Source organism: Arachis ipaensis, chromosome B02 (assembly GCF_000816755.2).
Source record: "Arachis ipaensis cultivar K30076 chromosome B02, Araip1.1, whole genome shotgun sequence".
Classification (NCBI taxonomy): Eukaryota; Viridiplantae; Streptophyta; class Magnoliopsida; order Fabales; family Fabaceae; genus Arachis; species Arachis ipaensis.
In genome coordinates, this window is record NC_029786.2 from 102,973,332 (window position 1) to 102,994,396 (window position 21,065).

General features: G+C 35.1%; 1 protein-coding gene across 5 annotated transcripts in view; it reads left to right on the forward strand.

The window, feature by feature from the left end:
* The window catches only part of LOC107626087, a 13,726-nt gene extending 2,924 nt beyond the window's left edge, over positions 1-10,802 (forward strand). Inside the window, exons 4-6 of one of the 5 annotated variants that reach the window (XR_001617468.2) lie at positions 2,665-2,758; positions 3,173-3,230; positions 6,618-10,802. Coding sequence is in view for 1 of the 5 variants with exons in the window: in XM_021116444.1 (XP_020972103.1) it covers positions 7,190-7,987 (798 nt within the window). In the remaining 4 variants the exon portion in view is untranslated. The other 4 variants (XR_002358068.1, XR_002358067.1, XR_002358070.1 and 1 more) reach the window with 4 other exon arrangements.

Genomic DNA, 21,065 nt, shown 5'->3' on the forward strand with positions numbered 1-21,065 from the left:
AAAAAAATATATTTTTAAATTTTTATTAAAAATAATTAAAAGTAAATAAATTAAAATCTTACCAAATTTGTTCTCATAATATATGCAGATATATTTTTACAAAACCAGTTGAATTGTTTATATCCATCGTCATTTTTTATTAAAGTATTTCTGATTTTTGGAATCATATATTAGAGTTTTTATTAGATATTAATTCTTTCCTATCTTGTTAACCCACTCAAAATATGTCACCAAAAAAACAAAGAAGTCGGACTCTAGAATTAGTTTTTTGTTTATTTTTTATTGAATATGGATATTACAAATGTGAGGACGTTGATGGAGGTAATTCTTGTTGGTCTTTATCTTGAAGATTGCATCCCGCGGATTTACGTATGTTAATAACCGTTAACCGTTTTTTTTACTCATGCCTTTACTAAAATCCTTTCTTAGATGCATCTCAAAAATATTCTTGACCCAAAAATAACAAATCAAACCCTAACTTACAACAATCAACTTATATGTTTGAGTAGTAAGTTTATGCATCCACTTCAATAAGTGTCGGAATTCGAATCCCATCATGAAGCAAAAATTTTTGAAGGAAAATCGAAAAATCCATTGTTGAAGATAATTTAGGGAAGAATAGTTTGAAGAAAATTTTTTTAATGAGGATTTTAAAAAAAGGAGTTTTCTGATTTTGTTAAATTTTGAGTGGTATTCAATTATAGTTACTTTGGAACTAACTTGAAACAATTGTAAAGTATTATGTTAGCATCAATGATATTGTTTATATCATTAATGTTACTCTCATTGCTGATTTTATAGTGCAAAAAATGTTTATTTATGTCTAATGCTATAGATAAATCAGTTATAATTCTGTTATAACTATGTTAAATTGTTAATTACTAGGTTTTCTTTTAATTTGTATGATGATGTAGAAACACATTGACCTTCCTTAATTATGATTCTCTCATGTAATGAATGTTATATTTTCATAAAAGCACTTGAATACAGCAATAATTGCCAACTTGACATAATATTATTACTTAATCTACAAATGTTGCTTTGTATGTAACCCTGCTTTGAATATTAGTATGACATAGCACTTGAAATGTTGCACTTTAATTTTTATTTATACAAGTGGCATGAGGTATCTCTATAACGGGCATCCCTTCCCAAAATAGAGAAAGTTTCAAAGTTCAAAAATCAATTATAGTTTATCTAGCCAAATTATAAGCACGGATTGAAATTGCAACTTTGTTTGGATTCTAATTTATATTTCCCCATAAAATCAACTCCTTGGATTATCTATAAGGATTTGTTTCATTGAACTTTTCAAAATCTTCAAAATCCGTTCACACATAATTAATTAGGCTAAATGACCAAAATCTAATCTTTTGTCATCTTTAAAAGATGGGAAAATTATCACGTATAACTCTTCATTATAAATTACAAAATTTTGAAGATTAATTTTTTTTCATTTTAAAAATGTTTTCGGTTCAAAAATCTTTTTCTAAAAATACATCATATAATTCAAATTCTTTTTCAATCTCTCATGCAGTTAGTTTTGGTTCTTTCAATAGATTGGCTATTTTCAATTCTTCTTTACTTGGTTGGACAATGCTATTAATTTTAATTCTTGAATGATCAAATATATTATCATAGAATGTTATGTAGCTTTGGTTTCATTCATAAAACGAGTTACTATGTTAATAACTTTCATAAAGATATTCTAGTGTTGTGGAGAAAGAATCATAATCTCGAAGGTTGTCTTTTTAGTATGGGCCGAGAGCCAATTCCGCAATCCAATGGCGAGCACGAAATCAGAAAAAAAAAAAAAATTATAGATCTGGCCACAACAATTGAATCATGTCTTAGTGAAAATCAATATGCATTACATGTAAAACTACTTTCGGAACAAGGTTAGTATTTGACTAATATTGAAAATGATTATCTTCGAAGATTGAGGAAAACTGGGTTTTTTTAGGGGATTTAATCTACATTTTTAAAGAATGAGATGATTTATTTAGTTTTTCTATTTTTCATATGTTTATTTTCTTTTTGTGAATTTTATACATTTTATAAATATATATCTTGAATCTTGATAGTGTAGTAGGGTACGGTGAGGGATAGTAAAATAAAATAATTCAAGATGGAAGGGACTAAAAATGATAAAATTAAGAATGTTAAAAAAAATAGAAAAATAAATTATAAGTATAATTTTGATATATTTTCAGTCTAAAATATTTTACAGAATTATCTAATTATATCTGATGTTTTGAATTATTATTCACACAATTGATCCAAAAAATAGTTATATTTGCTAACGTAACATTTTTTATGGAATGTACGAGTAAAATTATTTTATACTAACAGTATATTCAAATTAAGTTCTTAAATTATTGCCAATAAAGATAATAAAGGGTTAGATTTTGGTCATTTTGCCTAATTAATTATGTATGAAAGGACTTTGAAGATGTTGAAAAGTGTATCACGCAGATATTTTTGTATTTATATAATTGGTTCTCTATCTGATCAATCTCTCATGCAGTTAGTTTTGGTTCTTCCAATAGGTTGGCTATTTTCAGTTCTTCTTTACTTGGTTTCTTTTGAATCAAGAATACTGATTTTGGAAGAACAACATTATGGATTTACATTTTATATTACAAGAGGTTGTTTTATGTGCAGGTGATTAAGACAAATTGATTTGGAACTATTTAGAAGATGGAAGCTACTTAAATAAGAAGCACTTGAAGATAGAGATCATCTTTTCATCCATCCGGTGAGTATTAACATGCTGAACTTAAATAATCACTTAATCAAATCCAAGTGATTTTAAAAACAAATAGATTGTAATTAATTCCTTTATACTATGTTAAAATAAAAAATATATTATTAGAGAATTACTTTTTTTGTATGCCATGGTTCAGAATTCATTTTACTATGATACATTTTTGTCATAGTGCATTTTTCTTTCTGTATCAAGTTTCTGTATCTAGCTAGTTTTAGTTTACCGAAAACATAACTATCAGGTTGCTTCCAAGGTTCCATGGCTTGCTTGCTAGTGCTCACTTAAGTGTGGTTTTTTCATACCTTGTGTTGCATGTTTATAAGAAACACTTTCATGTATATTCCATTTGATTGATTTCATGTTAAAGCTAGCATTACATGTATTTCTTTTTTAACTTTCTTGAAGCTGCATCTTTTATTTTGGGAATGGCCTCGCATTATCATCCCCTGTTGTTGTTCTGCAGGTAAATAACCTCACTACTATATGCTTTTTTTTTTCCTTTCTCTTTTTCTTTTCCCTAAAAAAACAAAACTTTTGAAGGTTTTGAATCTCTGAAATTTTGGTATAATTTCACAAAAAGTAGTCAATTTTTGTTATAATCAAATATCTATTTATTTTATCTTCTACCTTTCCTTGGGAGGTAGACTTAATTTTAAAATGTTATTTTGGCGAAGTAATTGCAATTTTCTTCTTGTAGCTCCCATTTGCTGATTAAGTGTACTAATAGCAAGTAATATTGTAATTTTCGCTTTTGCTTATAGGCTTAGTGTTTGGTGGGGTTTGAAAATTGATAAAGAAAAAGAAAAGAAAGAGATTTTTATACTTCAAAGTTTAGTTATTGTGTCATTTTTTGTGGAAGTTGATATAAAGCATAGATGAATGGATTTTGGGCTTCTCAATTGAAAATCAAGATGTCAAAAGGACGTGGAAAGAACATAGTTAATCACAACTAAACATAAAAAAAATCTTATAACAGAACTATAACTGATTTACTTAATAAACAGAATAAAATCATCCCATTAACAAACTATAATAGAACTATATATAATAGACATAATGTTATTTAATACTAATGCTAACAACATCCTAAATATCATGCACTATTATAATAGAGTAATAGACTTTGCATTGAAATTTTCATTCTTGTCAACATTATGTATAATATTTCTTTGTTTCTTGAACCTGTTCTATAATAATTATATATTTATATGTGACCGATTGTTTTTTTGGTGAACCCAACACATGCGTAAACCTAAACACACGCAACATAGCATATAGAATGAGACATAAATGAACATTTTTTTGCACTATAAAGTCGGCAATGACAATAACATTAATGATATAAAGGGATTAATGGTGGATAATCCCGGGTATGCCATCTGCGAAAATCAGGGTCATAGTCGCAGTAGATGTCCTAAATATGCAGGATCAAGTGGGGTTGGTGGCAGTGGTGGCTCGTAGGGTTTTGTTTCCAGTGGTGGGTTTCAAATCATAGTTGTAGGAAGATTTGGAGCACCCTTCAATACCGAATTAATGTACTTACTCCTCCACTGTCCATACAAGAAGCTTGTGAAGATCAACAGCAAGAACAAGTGAATTACATACACAATCAATGCTCTGGACATAATGAGGTTTATGGTGACACGTATAACCCATCCTGGAAGAACCACCCCAATCTCAAATGGGGAGACAATCACACTCAGACTCAATAGCTGTGGCAAAGGAACTCAACCCAAAATAGTTGGAAAAATACAAACAACAACAACCAGCAGAATAACAACCAAAATACATACAGAAAATCACAAAACAATTACTCCAACTCTAACCATCATCCATCCAATAATCAAACCACCAACCAAAACACTTACCATCAACCTTCAACATCCCACAACCAACCAATCACACAAGACTCTCAGAGGATCACCAATTTGAAACTCTTAATGGAGAAAATGATGAAATACCAAGAGATGACAACAAAGAACCAGGAAGCTTCCATGAAGAATATGGAGAGGCAGACAGCTTTCCAAGCAGATTGCTACTGAGAGACCATCAAGCTCATTAGCAAGCGACACCATTCCTAATCCAAAAGAGGAATGCAAAGCTATACAGCTAAGGAGTGGAAAGACATTGGTGGACAACAAGAAAAGCAACAAAGAGCCAACAGAAAAAGAGGAAACCAGCAACAAGGATGTGACAACAGGCAAGCAGGCCCAAAAAAAAAAGAATCAACTAAGGATCACAAGCAGAGAGTGAACTTCACACCTCCGTTGCCTTATCCACAAAGGTTCAACAAAGAAGCAAAGGATCAACAATTTCATAAATTCTTGAAAGAGCTTATTAACAAAAAGAGAAGTTGGCCTGAGACGGAGACTATATTACTCACTGAAGAATGTAGAGCATTAATCCAGAAAAGACTCCCCCTAAACTTGATGATCCTGGAAGTTTCTTTCTGCCTCGTACCATTGGAGGATTGATCATCAACAAGGCAATGTGTGATTTAGGGGCAAGTATCAACCTAATGCCCTCTTCTTTGGTGAAAAAGCTTTGTATAGAGGAAGTGAAGCCAATACAAATGTCTCTGTAACTAGTGGATAAGTCAGTAATATGTCACAGGGGTGTGATTGAAATGCTTCTAGTTAAGGTGGAGAAATTCATATTCCCTGCAGACTTTGTGGTCTTAGACTCAGATGAGGATGAAGGTGATTCCATTATACTTGGAAGACCTTTCTTGGCCACAGCTAGGGAGCAAGGAGAGCTGACCCTCAGAATGCATGATGAAAGCATCACCTTGAATGTCTTTCCAGAGACACAGCTCAAAGATGAAAAGAAAAACTGCATAGAAATTGACAAAGAAGACTTGCAGTGGAAGGAAGGAACTAGCAAGAAAATCACTTATTACTTTCCAAAGCAAGAAATAGACAACACAGCATGAAGAAAAGAGAATGGGACGATGCTGAGTGATGAAGGAACTCAAGAAGAAATTGAAGTGTTGAAAGAAAAACAAGAAAAAGACTCAGAAGGGGTAGAAAAACAAGAAGATTCCAACTGAAGTTTCTCCAAGGGTGATGAAGTACAGTTGATTTATCAACAGTTAGGAACAAGCCAACAAGCCAATAACCACTACACAGTTTGCAAAATACTCTCACTTGAACATGCTGGAATTGAGCATCAAGGAACAAAAAGGAAGCTCACAGTGAGGGGGGACAAGCTGAGATACTATAGTCGTCAACCACTTTAATGGGGCCAATGCCAAGCTAGTGACAATAAACGAGCGCTCCATGGGAGGCCGCCCATGATTTAGTTTTCTTGTCTTTAATGTTTCAATATGAATAATAATTGTTGCATTAACTTGAATTCAATTCTTTCTAGACAAAATTGGCAACTGTTCATGGCATTGGACGGCATATGATCGAGTTCTAAGTTTGGTCTGCCCACAAGCACACTATGACATATGTTTCTTGGGCTGTGTAAATCAATTATTCAGCCTAGTGTAGTACATATTGCAAGAACAAGCCATAAAAGTCGAGAATCTTTTGAGTTTTGAATCTCATGAAAGTACAACAATATATATATTTAAAAAAAAATGGTTATGAAGATTTAACCGAAAGTGATATTGAAATTTTAAAAGGTTATAATTGGAGGAAGCATCATTTTGGACTATACAACCAAACATTAAGTTTGGTGTCCTCCAAAAATGTACAAAAGAAAGTCACGGTTAAATAAGCATAAGGAATGATAGTCAATCTATAGTCTAAATATAAGCATAAGGAATGATAGTCAATCTATAGTCTAAATATGAAAGGTTCTCTTGTTGCATTTTGATAATGTTTGTTTTGTTGTGATTGTTAAGTAGTCGGAGAACTATTCTATGGAGGGGACAAGACAAAGGAAGGCAAGTTAGCATAAGGAAAAAAGTGGATCACATGGCTTGAAGGGAGAATCTGGAAAAATACTTTGATGACCGAAGAGATGCACTTCATGAAAAGGCAAAAGTTTGTTCTCATTCAACTTTGCATGCACACCATTGATTTATAAATTGTCCCTATGAATCCTAACCATCCATCTTTCATAAAAGTGACTATAAAAAGCCTCACTTGAGCCATGCACATGAACGAAGAAGTCACACACATCTTGCATAATCAAGCCTTGTATTCTTCACTACTAAGGCTTAGAAACTGTACCTTGAGCAACAAAACACCTTTGTTCATATACACTTTAAACACTTTTCTTCCAAGAGTGCATCACATTATCCAAATCTTCCCCATCAACTCTTAACCTCAGTGCTACCAACCACTCAAGGGAGCATGGCTTCTTCAACGGCCAAACGAAGAAGAGGAAAGGAACCCATGGTTGAAGAAAGTGAACTCTGAGTATGATCGATGGAAGTTCAAATCATGGTACCATCAACTTTAACAGGAATGGATGAACGATAAAAAGATATATCCAGAAGTTCCAATTCTATTACAAGATGAAGGATGCCAGGAAATGAAAGCCAACATTAAAAATAGGAGATGGGAAGAGCTCACCTCACCAATCACTAAGATCAATGCCAACATCTTAAGGGAATTCTATGCTAATACCCCAAGGCTTGATATGAATATAGCTCCAACCTACAAGAGCTATGTAAGGGGAACGGAAGTTGATTTCAGTTCAAAGGCTATCATGAAAGTCTTAGGCCTACGAACAGTCCATTTTGATGAGCCAGGGTACCACCAAAGAATAAGTGAAGACCCAAACTATGATAAAATTACTAGTGAAATCTATGTGGTGAACACGGATTGGGTAGGAGATGCCAACAATAAGTACAAATACTTGAGAAGAGGAAATCTCACCCCTGAAGCAAAAGGGTGGTATGAGCTAGTAAAAAGATCGATCTTAGGCACAGTGAACACTTCAGAGGTCAACAAAAAAAGAGCTGTCATGTTATATTGTATAATAGTGGGAGGAGAAGTGAAGGTTCACGAGATCATTACAAGTGATATTCAAAGGATTGCAGAGAAGAATTCGGCTGGAGCTTGGCTATACTACCCAAGCACCATCATGCGGGTGTGCATGAAGGCCGAAGTGCCAGTGGAGGATGCAAACCCAATATGGTTGAATCCAGGCCTACCTGTAACCTTCGAGAGGATGATGGTTGTCACAAAAGCACAACAAAGTCGAAGGCCACAAAAAGGGAGAAGAAGAGAAGAACCACAAGGAGAACAGGAGGAACAGCAATAATTCCAACCATAGAACAACATGGACATGGTTTAGATGCAAAAGACAATTGAGAGGTTGTCACAACAATACACGGAGATTCAAGAGAAGCAGGAAGAATTCCATTCAAGAGAACATGAGAGCTTTCAAAGAATTCACAACCCTTTAGGATGCAAGGTATGGAGTTCAAGCTGACTATAACATAAATGGCCAAATAAAGTTGGGCTACATTGCGGATCATGTACACAATATGGAGCCAGCATTTCCAACTTTAAAACCGAAAGTAAAAACGAAAAATTGATATGATTTAAAAGATCTCCTCTATCTTATCAATATGTATTAGTGTCAATATACTTGGCTCTATAGGGCTTTGGCCCTACTTTATAAGGCCAAAAGAATAAAAGGCCCTATGCTCAATAAGGCCAAATTTTTAGAAAACCTTGCAAGCCCAAAAGTCTTCATGGGCCAAACATCATAGGGCTAGCTCATGGATAATCCTCTTTTTTTTGTTGCTTTCTCAATCTCTATTTTAACAATCTCGATCATATTTAAACAATCAAAACTCCATTGACCTGGTCCACAAAATAAACTCTATTTACAAAGTCAAAAAATAAAACAATATTCTAAATCAAATTTTCTAAATATTCAAACTTTTACTAAACTGGTTTATTCTTCAAAAACTAAAACGATATTTCAAATCAAATTTTTCAAACAATCAAATTTTTACTAAATCTGTTTATTCAAGTTTCCTATTATATTGGCAAAGATGGCTTAAAATATCGGGTACAAGATGCTACCCTAAACTGAACTATATCACCCAAACGATGAAACATACTTAACTAAATCAAGACTTCGATAGCCTTACTGTTGATCAAACCCTTGCAGTTGTTCTCTCTGCCTCCCATTTTTTACATCAGTTTAAAAAATATTTGGTCCTACAGAAGCAGTCAAGTGAAAGCACTAACAAGAACAACTACAACAACAAAGAACCAAAGATAACACCACCGTCTTCTTCCAACAAAACTATCTACGTCCGAGTCCTTTCTTGTGTGAATTGACAGAGCTTTTCTTCGATCTGCCAGTTGCCACTGTCCATTTTTGACTGGGATCAACAATACAGTCCTCTTTGACATTGCTGGTAGCACTGCACTTTTCACATTGTAAGTTTTGTGATCCATCTTTAGGTACCGCGAAAAATGGCAGTCCATTATCGTTAAGTACATAAATATTTATGGCACGTGTCTCGTCCGAATTATCTTTTGCAAGGTTGTACTGAACTTCTTTGGAAACCTGAAGAATACGATTATCAAGTTGATCCTCTCCAGAAAAGGGAAGATGGTTCCTGTTGTCATAGGGTATTATTACCCCTTGTTGATTCCGATCGTACACAGTCACTCTCCTGTAGAGAGATTTATCCAAGTATTCCGACATATTTTAAGAAAATAGAAGAAGGAGAAAGTGTAGCAGGTTATTTAGACTTAAGATAGCAGAGGGAGGAAGAAGAAGGGGAAAGTTGGTGAGTTATATCATAAAGAGTGCGAGAGTAGAAGGGAGGAAGAAAAAGGGGGAAGTTGGTGAGTTATATCATAAAAAGTGTGAGAGTAGAAGGAGAAAGATGAAAGGGGAAACCGGGAAATTGATATGATTTAAAAGATCTCCTCTATCTTACCAATATGTATTAGTGTCAATATGCTTGGCCCTATAGGGCTTTGGCCCTTCTTTATATGGCCAAAAGAACAAAATGCCCTATACTCAATAGGGCCAAATTTTCAAAAAATCTTGCAGGGCCAAAAGCCCTCATGGGCCAAACATCATAGGCTAGCCCATGGATAATCCTTTTTTTTGTTGCTTTTTCAATCTCTATTTCAACAATCTCTATTATATTTAAGCAATCAAAACTCCATTGATCAGGTCCACAAAATAAACTCTATTTACAAAGGCAAAAAATAAAACAAAATTCCAAATCAAAATTTCCAAACATTCAAACTTTTATTAAACTGGTTTATTCTTCAAAAACTAAAACGATATTCCAAATAAAATTTTCCAAACAATCAAATTTTTACTAAACCGGTTTATTCTAAATTTCTATTATATTGACAAAGATGGCTTAAAATATCTGGTACAAGATGCAACCCTAAACTGAACTATATCACCCAAACGATGAAACGTACTTAACTAAATCAAGACTTCGATAGTCTTACTGTTGACCAAACCCTTATTGTTGTTCTCTCTGCGTCCGATTTTTCACATCAGTCTAAAAAATATTTCGTCCTACAGAAGCAGTCGAGTGAAAGCACTAACTAGAACAACTATTACAACAAAGAACCGAAGATAACACCACCCTCTTCTTCCTACAAAGCTATCTACACCCGTTTCTTTTCTTGTGTGCATTGACATAGCTTTTCTTTGATCTGCCAGTTGCCAATGTCCATTTTTGACTGGGATCAACATCACAATCCTCTTTGACATGGCCGGTAGCACCGCACTTTTCACATTGTAAGTTTTGTGATCCATCTTTAGGTACTGTAAAAAATGACAGTCCATTATCGTCAAGTACATAAATATTTATGGCACCTGTCCTGCCTATATTATCTTTGGCAAGGTTGTACTAAACTTCTGTGGAAACCTCAAGAATACGATTATCAAGTTGAACCTCTTCGGAAAGGGAAAAATGGTCCCTGTTGTCATAGGGTATTATCACCCCTTGTTGATTCCGATCGTACACAGTCACTCTCCCGTAGAGAAGTTTATCCAAGCATTCTGACATGTTTTATGAAAATAGAGGAAGAAGAAAGTGTAGATGGGTATATAGACTTAAGAGAGCAGAGGGAGGAAGAAGAAGGGGAAAGTTGGTGAGTTATATCTTACACACTCACCAACTTCCCCTTTCTTCTTCCTCTCTTTGCTCTCTTAAGTCTATATACCTTTCTATATTTTCACCTTACTCTATTTTTTTTAAAACATGTCGGAATACTTGGATAAACCTCTCTACGGGAGAGTGACTGTGTACAATCAGAATCAACAAGAGGTAATAATACCCTAGGACAATAGGAACCATCTTCCCTTTTCCTAAGAGAATCAACTATATAATATTATTCATGAGGTTTCCACAGAAGTTCTGTACAACCTTAACAAAGATAATTCGGGCGGAACACGTGCCATAAATATTTATGTACTTGACGATAATGGACTGCCATTTCCCGCGGTACCTAAAAATGGATCACAAAACTTACAATGTAAAAAGTGCGGTGCTACCGGCCATGTCAAAGAGGACTGTGTTGTTGATCCCAGTAAAAAATGGACAATAGCAACTGGTAGATCAAAGAAAAGCTCTGTCAATGCACACAAGAAATTACACGGGTGTAGATAGCTTTGTTTTAAAAAGACGGTGGTGTTATCTTTGGTTCTTTGTTGTAGTAGTTGTTCTAGTTAGTGCTCTCACTTGACTGCTTTTGTGGGACCAAATATTTTTTTACACTGATATGGAAAATGGGATGCCAGAGAGAACAACAGTAAGGGTATCGAAGTCTTGATTTAGTTAAGTATGTTTCATCGTTTGGGTGATATAGTTCAATTTAGGGTAGCATCTTGTACCCGATATTTTAAGCGATCTTTGTCAATACAATGCGAAATTAGAATAAACCAGTTGAGTAAAAATTTGATTGTTTGAAAAATTTGATTTGAAATATTGTTTTAGTTTTTAAAAAAGAAACCAGTTTAGTAAAAGTTTGAATGTTTAGAAAATTTGATTTGGAATTTTGTTTTGTTTGTTGACTTTGTAAATAGAGTTTATTTTGTGGACCTGATCAATGGAGTTTTGATTGTTTAAATATGATAGAGATTGTTGAAATAGAGATTGAAAAAGCAAAAAAAAAAAAAGATTATCCATGGACTAGCCCTATGATGTTTGGCCCATGAGGGCTTTTGGCCTTGCAAGGTTTTTTGAACATTTCGCCCTATTGATTATAGGGCCTTTTGTTCTTTTGGCCCTATAAAGAAGGGCCAAAGCCCTATAGGGCCAATCATATTGACACTAATACATATTGGTAAGATATAGGAGATCTTTTAAATCATATTAATTTTCCAGTTTCCCCTTTCATCTTTCTCCTACTACTCACACACTCTTTATGACATAACTCACCAACTTCCTCCCTCTTCTTCCTCCCTTCTACTCTCGCACTCTTTATGATATAACTCACCAACTTTTCCCTTCTTCCTCCCTCTGCTCTCTTAAGTCTATATAACCTTCTACACTTTCTCCTTCCTCTATTTTCTTAAAACATGTCGGAATACTTGGATAAATCTCTCTACGGGAAAGTGACTGTGTACGATCGAAATCAACAAGGAATAATAATACCCTATGTCAACAGGGACCATCTTCCCTTTTCTGGAGAGGATCAACTTGATAATCGTATTCTTCAGGTTTCCACAGAAGTTCAGTACAACCTTGCAAAAGATAATTCGGACGAGACACATGTCATAAATATTTATGTACTTGACGATAATGGACTGCTATTTTCCGCGGTACCTAAAGATGGATCACAAAACTTACAATGTGAAAAGTGCAGTGCTATCGGCGATATCAAAGAGGACTGTATTGTTGATCCCAGTAAAAAATAGACAGTGGCAGATCGAAGAAAAACTCTGTCAATTCACACAAGAAAGGCTCGGGCGTAGATAGTTTTGTTGGAAGAAGACGGTGGTGTTATCTTTGGTTCTTTGTTGTTGTAGTTGTTCTAGTTAGTGCTTTCACTTGACTGCTTCTGTAGGACCAAATATTTTTTAGACTGATGTAAAAAATGGGAGGCAGAGAGAACATCTGTAAGGGTTTGATCAACAGTAAGGCTATCGAAGTCTTGATTTAGTTAAGTATGTTTCATCATTTGGGTGATATAGTTCAATTTAGGGTAGTATCTTGTACCCGATATTTTAAGCCATCTTTGTCAATATAATAGGAAACTTGAATAAACCGATTTAGTAAAAATTTGATTGTTTGGAAAATTTGATTTGAAATATCGTTTTAGTTTTTGAAGAATAAACCAGTTTAGTAAAAGTTTGAATGTTTAGAAAATTTGATTTGGAATATTGTTTTATTTTTTGACTTTGTAAATAGAGTTTATTTTGTGGACCAGGTCAATGGAGTTTTGATTGTTTAAATATGATCGAGATTATTGAAATAGAGATTGAAAAAGCAACAAAAAAAAAGAGGATTATCCATGAGCTAGCCCTATGATGTTTGGCCCATGAGGACTTTTGGGCTTGCAAGGTTTTCTAAAAATTTGGCCCTATTGAGCATAGGGCCTTTTGTTCTTTTGGCCCTATAAAGTAGGGCCAAAGCCTTATAGGGCCAAGTATATTGACACTAATACATATTGGTAAGATAGAGGAGATCTTTTAAATCTTATCAATTTTTAGTTTTTACTTTCGGTTTTAAAGTTGGAAATGCTGGCTCCATATTGTGTAGATGATCCGCAATGTAGCCCAACTTTATTTGGTCATTTATGTTATAGTCAGCTTGAACTCCATACCTTGCATCCTGAAGGGTTGTGAATTCTTTGAAAGCTCTCATGTTCTCTTGAATGGAATTCTTCCTGCTTCTCTTGAATCTCCGTGTATTGTTGTGACAACCTCTCAATTGTCTCTTGCATCTGAACCATGTCCATGTTGTTCTATGGTTGGAATTGTTGCTGTTCCTCCTGTTCTCCTTGTGGTTCTTCTCTTCTTCTCCCTTTTTGTGGCCTTCGACTTTGTTGTGCTTCTGTGACAATCATCATACTCTTGAAGGTTACAGGTAGGCCTGGATTCAACCATATTGGGTTTGCATCCTCCATTGGCACTTCGGCCTTCATGCACAGCCGCATGATGGTGCTTGGGTAGTATAGCCAAGCTCCAGCCGAATTCTTCTCTGCAATCCTTTGAATATCACTTGCAATGATCTCGTGAACCTTCACTTCTCCTCCCACTATTATACAATATAACATGACAGCTCTTTTTTTGTTGACCTCTGAAGTGTTCACTGTGCTTAAGATCGATCTTTTTACTAGCTCATACCACCCTTTTGCTTCAGGGGTGAGATTTCCTCTTCTCAAGTATTTGTACTTATTGTTGGCATCTCCTACCCAATCCGTGTTCACCACATAGATTTCACTAGCAATTTCATCATAGTTTGGGTCTTCACTTATTCTTTGGTGGTACCCTGGCTCATCAAAATGGACTGTTCGTAGGCCTAAGACTTTCATGATAGCCTTTGAACTGAAATCAACTTCCGTTCCCCTTACATAGCTCTTGTAGGTTGGAGCTATATTCATATCAAGCCTTGGGGTATTAGCATAGAATTCCCTTATGATGTTGGCATTGATCTTAGTGATTGGTGAGGTGAGCTCTTCCCATCTCCTCTTTTTAATGTTGGCTTTCATTTCCTGGCATCCTTCATCTTGTAATAGAATTGGAACTTCTGGATATATCTTTTTATCGTTCATCCATTCCTGTTGAAGTTGATGGTACCATAATTTGAACTTCAATCGATCATACTCAGGGTTCACTTTCTTCAACCATGGGTTCCTTTTCTCTTCTTCGTTTGGCCGTTGAAGAAGAAGCCATGCTCCCTTGAGTGGTTGGTAGCACTGAAGTTAAGGGTTGATGGGGAAGATTTGGATAATGTGATGCACTCTTGGAAGAAAAGTGTTTAAAGTGTATATGAACAAAGGTGTTTTGTTGCTCAAGGTACGGTTTCTAAGCCTTAGTAGTGAAGAATACAAGGCTTGATTATGCAAGATGTGCGTGACTTCTTCGTTCATGTGCATGGCTCAAGTGAGGCTTTTTATAGTCACTTTTATGAAAGATGGATGGTTAGGATTCATAGGGACAATTTATAAATCAATGGTGTGCATACAAAGTTGAATGAGGACAAAATTTTGCCTCTTCATGAAGTGCATCTCTTCGATCATCAAAGTATTTTTCCAGAGTTGTACAGATTCTCCCTTCAAGCCATGTGATCCACTTTTGTCCTTATGCTAACTTGCCTTTCTTTGTCTTGTCCCCTTTATTGAATAGTTCTCTGACTACCTAACAATCACAACAAAACAAACATTATCAAAATGCAACAAGAGAACCTTTCATATTTAGACTATAGATTGACTATCATTCCTTATGCTTATTTAACCGTGACTTCCTTTTGTATATTTTTGGAGGACACCAAACTTAATGTTTGGTTGTATAGTCCAACTATAACCTTTTAAAATTTCAATGTCACTTTCGGTTAAATCTTCATAAGAGTTTTTTTTTTTAAATATATATATTGTTGTACTTTCATGAGATTCAAAACTCAAAAGATTCCTGCCTTTCATGGCTTGTTCTTGCAATATGTACTACACTAGGCTGAATGATTGATTTACACAGCCCAAGGAACATATGTCATAGTGTGCTTGTCGGCACACCAAACTTAGAACTCGATCATATGCCCTCCAATGCCATGAACAGTTGCCAATTGGGTCTAGAAAGAATTGAATTCAAGTTAGTGCAACAATTATTATTCATATTGAAACATTAAAGGCAAGAAAACTAAATCATGGGCTGCCTCCCATGTAGCGCTCGTTTATTGTCACTAGCTTTACATTAGCCCCATTAGGGTGGTTGGCGACTATAGTATCTCAGTTTGTCCCCCCTCACTGTGAGCTTCCTTCTTGTTCCTTGATGCTCAATTTCAGTATTCTCAAGTGAGAGTATTTTGCAAACTGTGTAGTAGTCATTGGCTTGTTGGCTTGTTCCTAACTGTTGATAGATCAACTGTACTTCATCACCCTTGGAAAACCGATCAATTGGAATCTTCTTGTTTTTCCACCCCTTCTGAGTCTTTTTCTTGTTTTTCTTTCTTCTTTTTGTTGATCCTTCTTCTACTTAGACAGTGGACTTCGTTTTGTGATTTTCCTTCTCAGTGGTCAACACTTCAATTTCTTCTTGAGTTCCTTCATCACTCAGCATCGTCCCATTCTCTTTTCTTCTTGCTGTGTTGTCTGTTTCTTGCTTTGGAAGGTAATCAGTGATTTTCTTGCTAGTTCCTTCCTTCCACTGCAAGTCCTCTTTGTCAATTTCTATGCAGTTTTTCTTTTCATCTCTGAGCTGTGTCTCTGGAAAGACATTCAAGGTGATGCTTTCATCATGCATTCTGAGAGTTAGCTCTTCTTGCTCCATATCTATAATGGCCCTAGCTGTGGCCAAGAATGGTCTTCCAAGTATAATGGAATCACTTTCATCCTCATCTGAGTCTAAGACCACAAAGTCTGCAGAGAATATGAATTTATCCACCTTAACTAGAAGGTTTTCAATCACGCCCCTGGGACATATTACTGACTTATCCACTAGTTTCAGAGACATTTGTATTAGCTTTACTTCCTCTATACAAAGCTTTTTCACCAAAGAAGAGGGCATTAGGTTGATACTTGCCCCTAAATCACACATTGCCTTGTTGATGATCAATCCTCCAATGGTACAAGGCAGAAAGAAACTTCCAGGATTAATGCTCTACATTCTTCAGTGAGTAATATAGTCTCCTTCTCAAGCCAACTTGTTGCTGGCTTCCTCTTTCTCTGTTGGCTCTTTGTTGCTTTCCTTGTTGTCCACCAATGTCTTTCCACTCCTTAGCTGTATAGCTTTGCATTCCTCTTTTGGATTAGGAATGGTGTCGCTTGCTAATGAGCTTGATGGTCTCTCAGTAGCAATCTGCTTGGAAAGCTGTCCAATCTGCCTCTCCATATTCTTCATGGAAGCTTCCTGGTTCTTTGTTGTCATCTCTTGGTACTTCATCATTTTCTCCATTAAGAGTTTCAAATTGGTGATCCTCTGAGAGTCTTGTGAGATTGGTTGGTTGTGGGATGTTGAAGGTTGATGGTAAGTGTTTTGGTTGGTGGTTTGATTATTGGATGGATGATGGTTAGAGTTGGGGTAATTGTTTTGTGGTTTTCTGTATGTATTTTGGTTGTTATTCTGCTACTTGTTCTTGCTGTTGATCTTCACAAGCTTTTGTATGGATAGTGGAAGAGTACAACGAACCTTGTCAAGTACATTAATTCGGTATTGAAGGGTGCTCCAAATCTTCCTACAACTATGATTTGAAACCCACCACTGGAAACAAAACCCTACGAGCCACCACTGCTACCAACCCCACTTGATCCTGCATATTGAGGACATCTACTGCGACTATGACCCTGATTTTCGCAGACGGCGTACCCGGGATTATCCACCATTAACCCCTTTATATCATTAATGTTATTGTCATTGCCGATTTCATAGTGTAAAAAAATGTTCATTTATGTCTCATTCTATATGCTATGTTGCGTGTGTTCAGGTTTACGCATGTGTTGGGCTCACAAAAAAAAATCGGTCACATATAAATATATAATTATTATAGAACAGGTCCAAGAAACAAAGAAATATTATATATAATGTTGACAAGAATGAAAATTTCAATGCAGAGTCTATTACTCTATAATTATAGTGCATGATATTTAGGATGTTGTTAGCATTAGTATTAAATAACATTATGTCTATTATATATAGTTCTATTATAGTTTGTTAATTAGATGATCTTATTCTGTTTATTAAGTAAATTAGTTATAGTTCTGTTATAAGATTTTTTTTATGTTTGGTTGTGATTAACTATGTTCTTTCCACGTCCTTTTGACATCTTGATTTTCAATTGACAAGCCCAAAATCCATTCATCTATGCTTTATATCAACTTCCACAAAAAATGACACTAACTAAACTTTGAAGTGTAAAAATCTCTTTCTTTTCTTTATCAATTTTCAAACCCCACCAAACACTAAGCCTATAAGCAAAAGCGAAAATTACAATATTACTTGCTATTAGTACACTTAATCAGCAAATGGGAGCTACAAGAAGAAAATTGCAATTACTTCGCCAAAATAACATTTTAAAATTAAGTCTACCTCCCAAGGAAAGGTATAAGATAAAATAAATAGATATTTGGTTGTCACAAAAATTGGCTACTTTTTTGTGAAATTATACCAAAATTTCAGAGATTCAAAACTTTCAAAAGTTTTGTTTTTTTAAGGAAAAAGAAAAAGAGAAAGGAAAAAAAAAGCATATAGTAGTGAGGTTATTTACCTGCAGAACAACAACAGGGGATGATAATGTGAGGCCATTCCCAATGACAATAGCTGCAGGACCAGCCTAGCCACCAATCCAAAAATAAAAGGTAGGTATAGCTCTCCTTATACCTGACATACAAACAAAACACAAGAAACACACAAAAAATCAGTAACACTTCAATCCATTGCTAGAGCGAAATTTTGGTTAGCTTAGGCAAAAATTCAAACTGTTAATGTGTTAGTCAAAAATAAAGAAAAAAAAATGCTTGATCTAGATTACCACCTCACTTAATCATTGTCAACCTAATCAATCCCCGGCAACGGCGCCAAAAACTTGATGGGTGGAAAACGATCCAATAAAAAACTCACCAGCAAGTGTACCGGGTCGCATTAAGTAATAATAACTCACATGAGTGAGGTCGATCCCACAGGGATTGAAGGATTGAGCAATTTTAGTTTAGTGGTTGATTTAGTCAAGCGAACAAGAGTTGATTTGAGTGATTTGTATCCAACAGAAGTTAAATTGCATGAAATTTAAAGGGAGAGCGATAATTGACAAGAATTTAAAGTGCAAAAAAATTAAAAGAGCTGAATCTTAAAGTGCAAGTAATGTAAATTGCAGAAACTTAAATTGCAAGAAATGTAAATAACTAAAACTTAAAATGCAAGAAATGTAAATGGCTTGAATAATAAAAGAATTTGGGGACTGGGAGTGCACAAATTAAACAATGAAAAGTAACTTGCAATAAGCAGAAGAGTAAAAGATGGATTGAATTGAAGTAGATCTCAAACAGAAAATGTAAATTGGCTTGAAGAAGCCTTGGCAGATGAACAGAAAGGAAATTCCAGATCTCAGGGGTCAAGAGACTAGAAAGCTAAGTCTAGATCTCACTACCTTCCTTGATCCAATTCAGAAAACAATTTAAAGAAGATTGAAGACACAGATCAATAAAGAAGAACACAAATTCTTGAATTGTGCAGTAAAGTGAACAAAGAGATCTTAAGAGGAGAGTGAGACAGAATTTTCTCAATTCTTCACACTTAAGACTCAAGTAAGCTTTTTAGAAAAGAAAACAGAAAATCCAGAGGTTCTCCTCCCAATTCTCCAAGATCCAAAACTCTCAAAATTACAAGTGAAAATTCTAAAAGAGGTAAAAACGGTCCTATCTAAATCAAACTAACTTCTATTTATACACTTCCTTCTATTGATCATTAAGCTTGAATTTGGGCCTTGGCCTTGATGGAATTGGATTGAAGACAGCCTCAGTTGATTGCTCTTGGACTTGAGAAGAAATCCGTTTGCAATTTGAACTTTGGAGCATTCACGTTTGAGTCAACGTGAGCTCAAACGTGCTCCCTCCAAGGCAATTTTGCAGCCAACATTTGACCTCACGCTTGAGACAAACGTTGGCGCAAACGTTAGTCCTCTTGGGTGTGTTATTGTGCCAACGTTTGACCTCAAGTTTGAGGCAAACGTTGGCTGCTCCAGGGTTCTTCTTAAGCCAACGTTTGACCTCACGTTTGAGGCAGATGTGGCACAAACGTGAGCTCTTCCCAGGGTGGCTTTGCTGCCTTCATTTCAATTGCTGCCATCCCCTTTCTTCAACCTTCCTCCAAGTCTTTTGGTCACCTGTCATCAATCAACAAATGCATCAAAGCTATGCTAAAATCATGAGACTTCTTCTCATCCTTGACATATAAGCAATTATAGCACAAAACCTCATGAAAATGCATCAATTTACTCATGGTTGATTGAATCCAAATACACATGAATTTCTACCCAAATGACTTACTTGTAACTCAAGAAAGTGTATAAACCCTATTAAAAACAAAGGAAAAAGACTAGTAAAACTAGGCTAAGATGCTCTGGCATCAGTTGACCACAAGCTTTTGCAAGTACGAAACCTTGAATTTCCTCAAGAAGTTGCTGCCAATGTGCCGAATATAAAACATCTACCATGCTCTCGAAGGTTTCCAATCACATCCGCTAGGATTTACTGCGGCCCGGATTGACTTGTGACGATCGGAGATGATCCCTACACCCTCTTTTCTTACAACATGTGTTCGTAAATTACTGTGAAAAAAGGGCCACGTATCAGCAGTCTCACCCTCTACAATGGCAAAAGCAATCGGTATAATATTTTGATTCTCATCTTGTGCAATTGCAACCAAAAAGCAACCTTTATATTTTTCGTATCGGTGGGTCCCGTCAACCTGAACCAGCAGCTTGCAATATTTGAAAGCTCTTATGCATGGATTGAAACTCAGAATACCAGATGAAGTATCCTAACACTGTCCACCTCTTGACTCCTGTTATACAGGGGTTGTGTTTCTATTTGGACTTGTGAACCAGACATCTTTTTTGCCAGCCAAGCCTTTTGGTAACTAATAGTGTAGTTAAATCTTGCCTAAATCTCCGCAATTATAGATTTGACCTTTATAGATGGGTCGTATTTAACCAATAGCTTAATGGCCTCAGCAATCGTGTCCGAGTCTAATTTGAAGTGATCTTGTGAGATCGTTCCCATAAAACACGTGTACCTCCCGTTACATCTCTGAATATCCCAACACACATCTTTACTTTATACTTAAATTCTTTGGCCAAATCTCCAACACCTATATTTATTATTTTTCTTTTTTGTCACAGTTTAGATCGACACCATTAGGTTAATGATTTTATTACCGTAGGTAAAAATCAATAGAGTGAATAAATAATTGTTTAATTATTATTGAATTTGTATTTTTTATTATATACAAATTTCATTATTCTTATTTAAGATTAATTAGATTTTTAACTTCATTATTTTACTAATTTCCTTTATTTAAAAGAGCTTAATCCAAATATAAAATAGTGGCTCTTTTATCTATTAAACATGTGTAATATTCACAAATACGAGATAGGTTAAGATATTTATTATTTTATTTGTCTTAAGTTTAAGATTTAGGAAATACAAAAAACTTTTTACATATAATTTTTTTTAAAAACACCAAACTA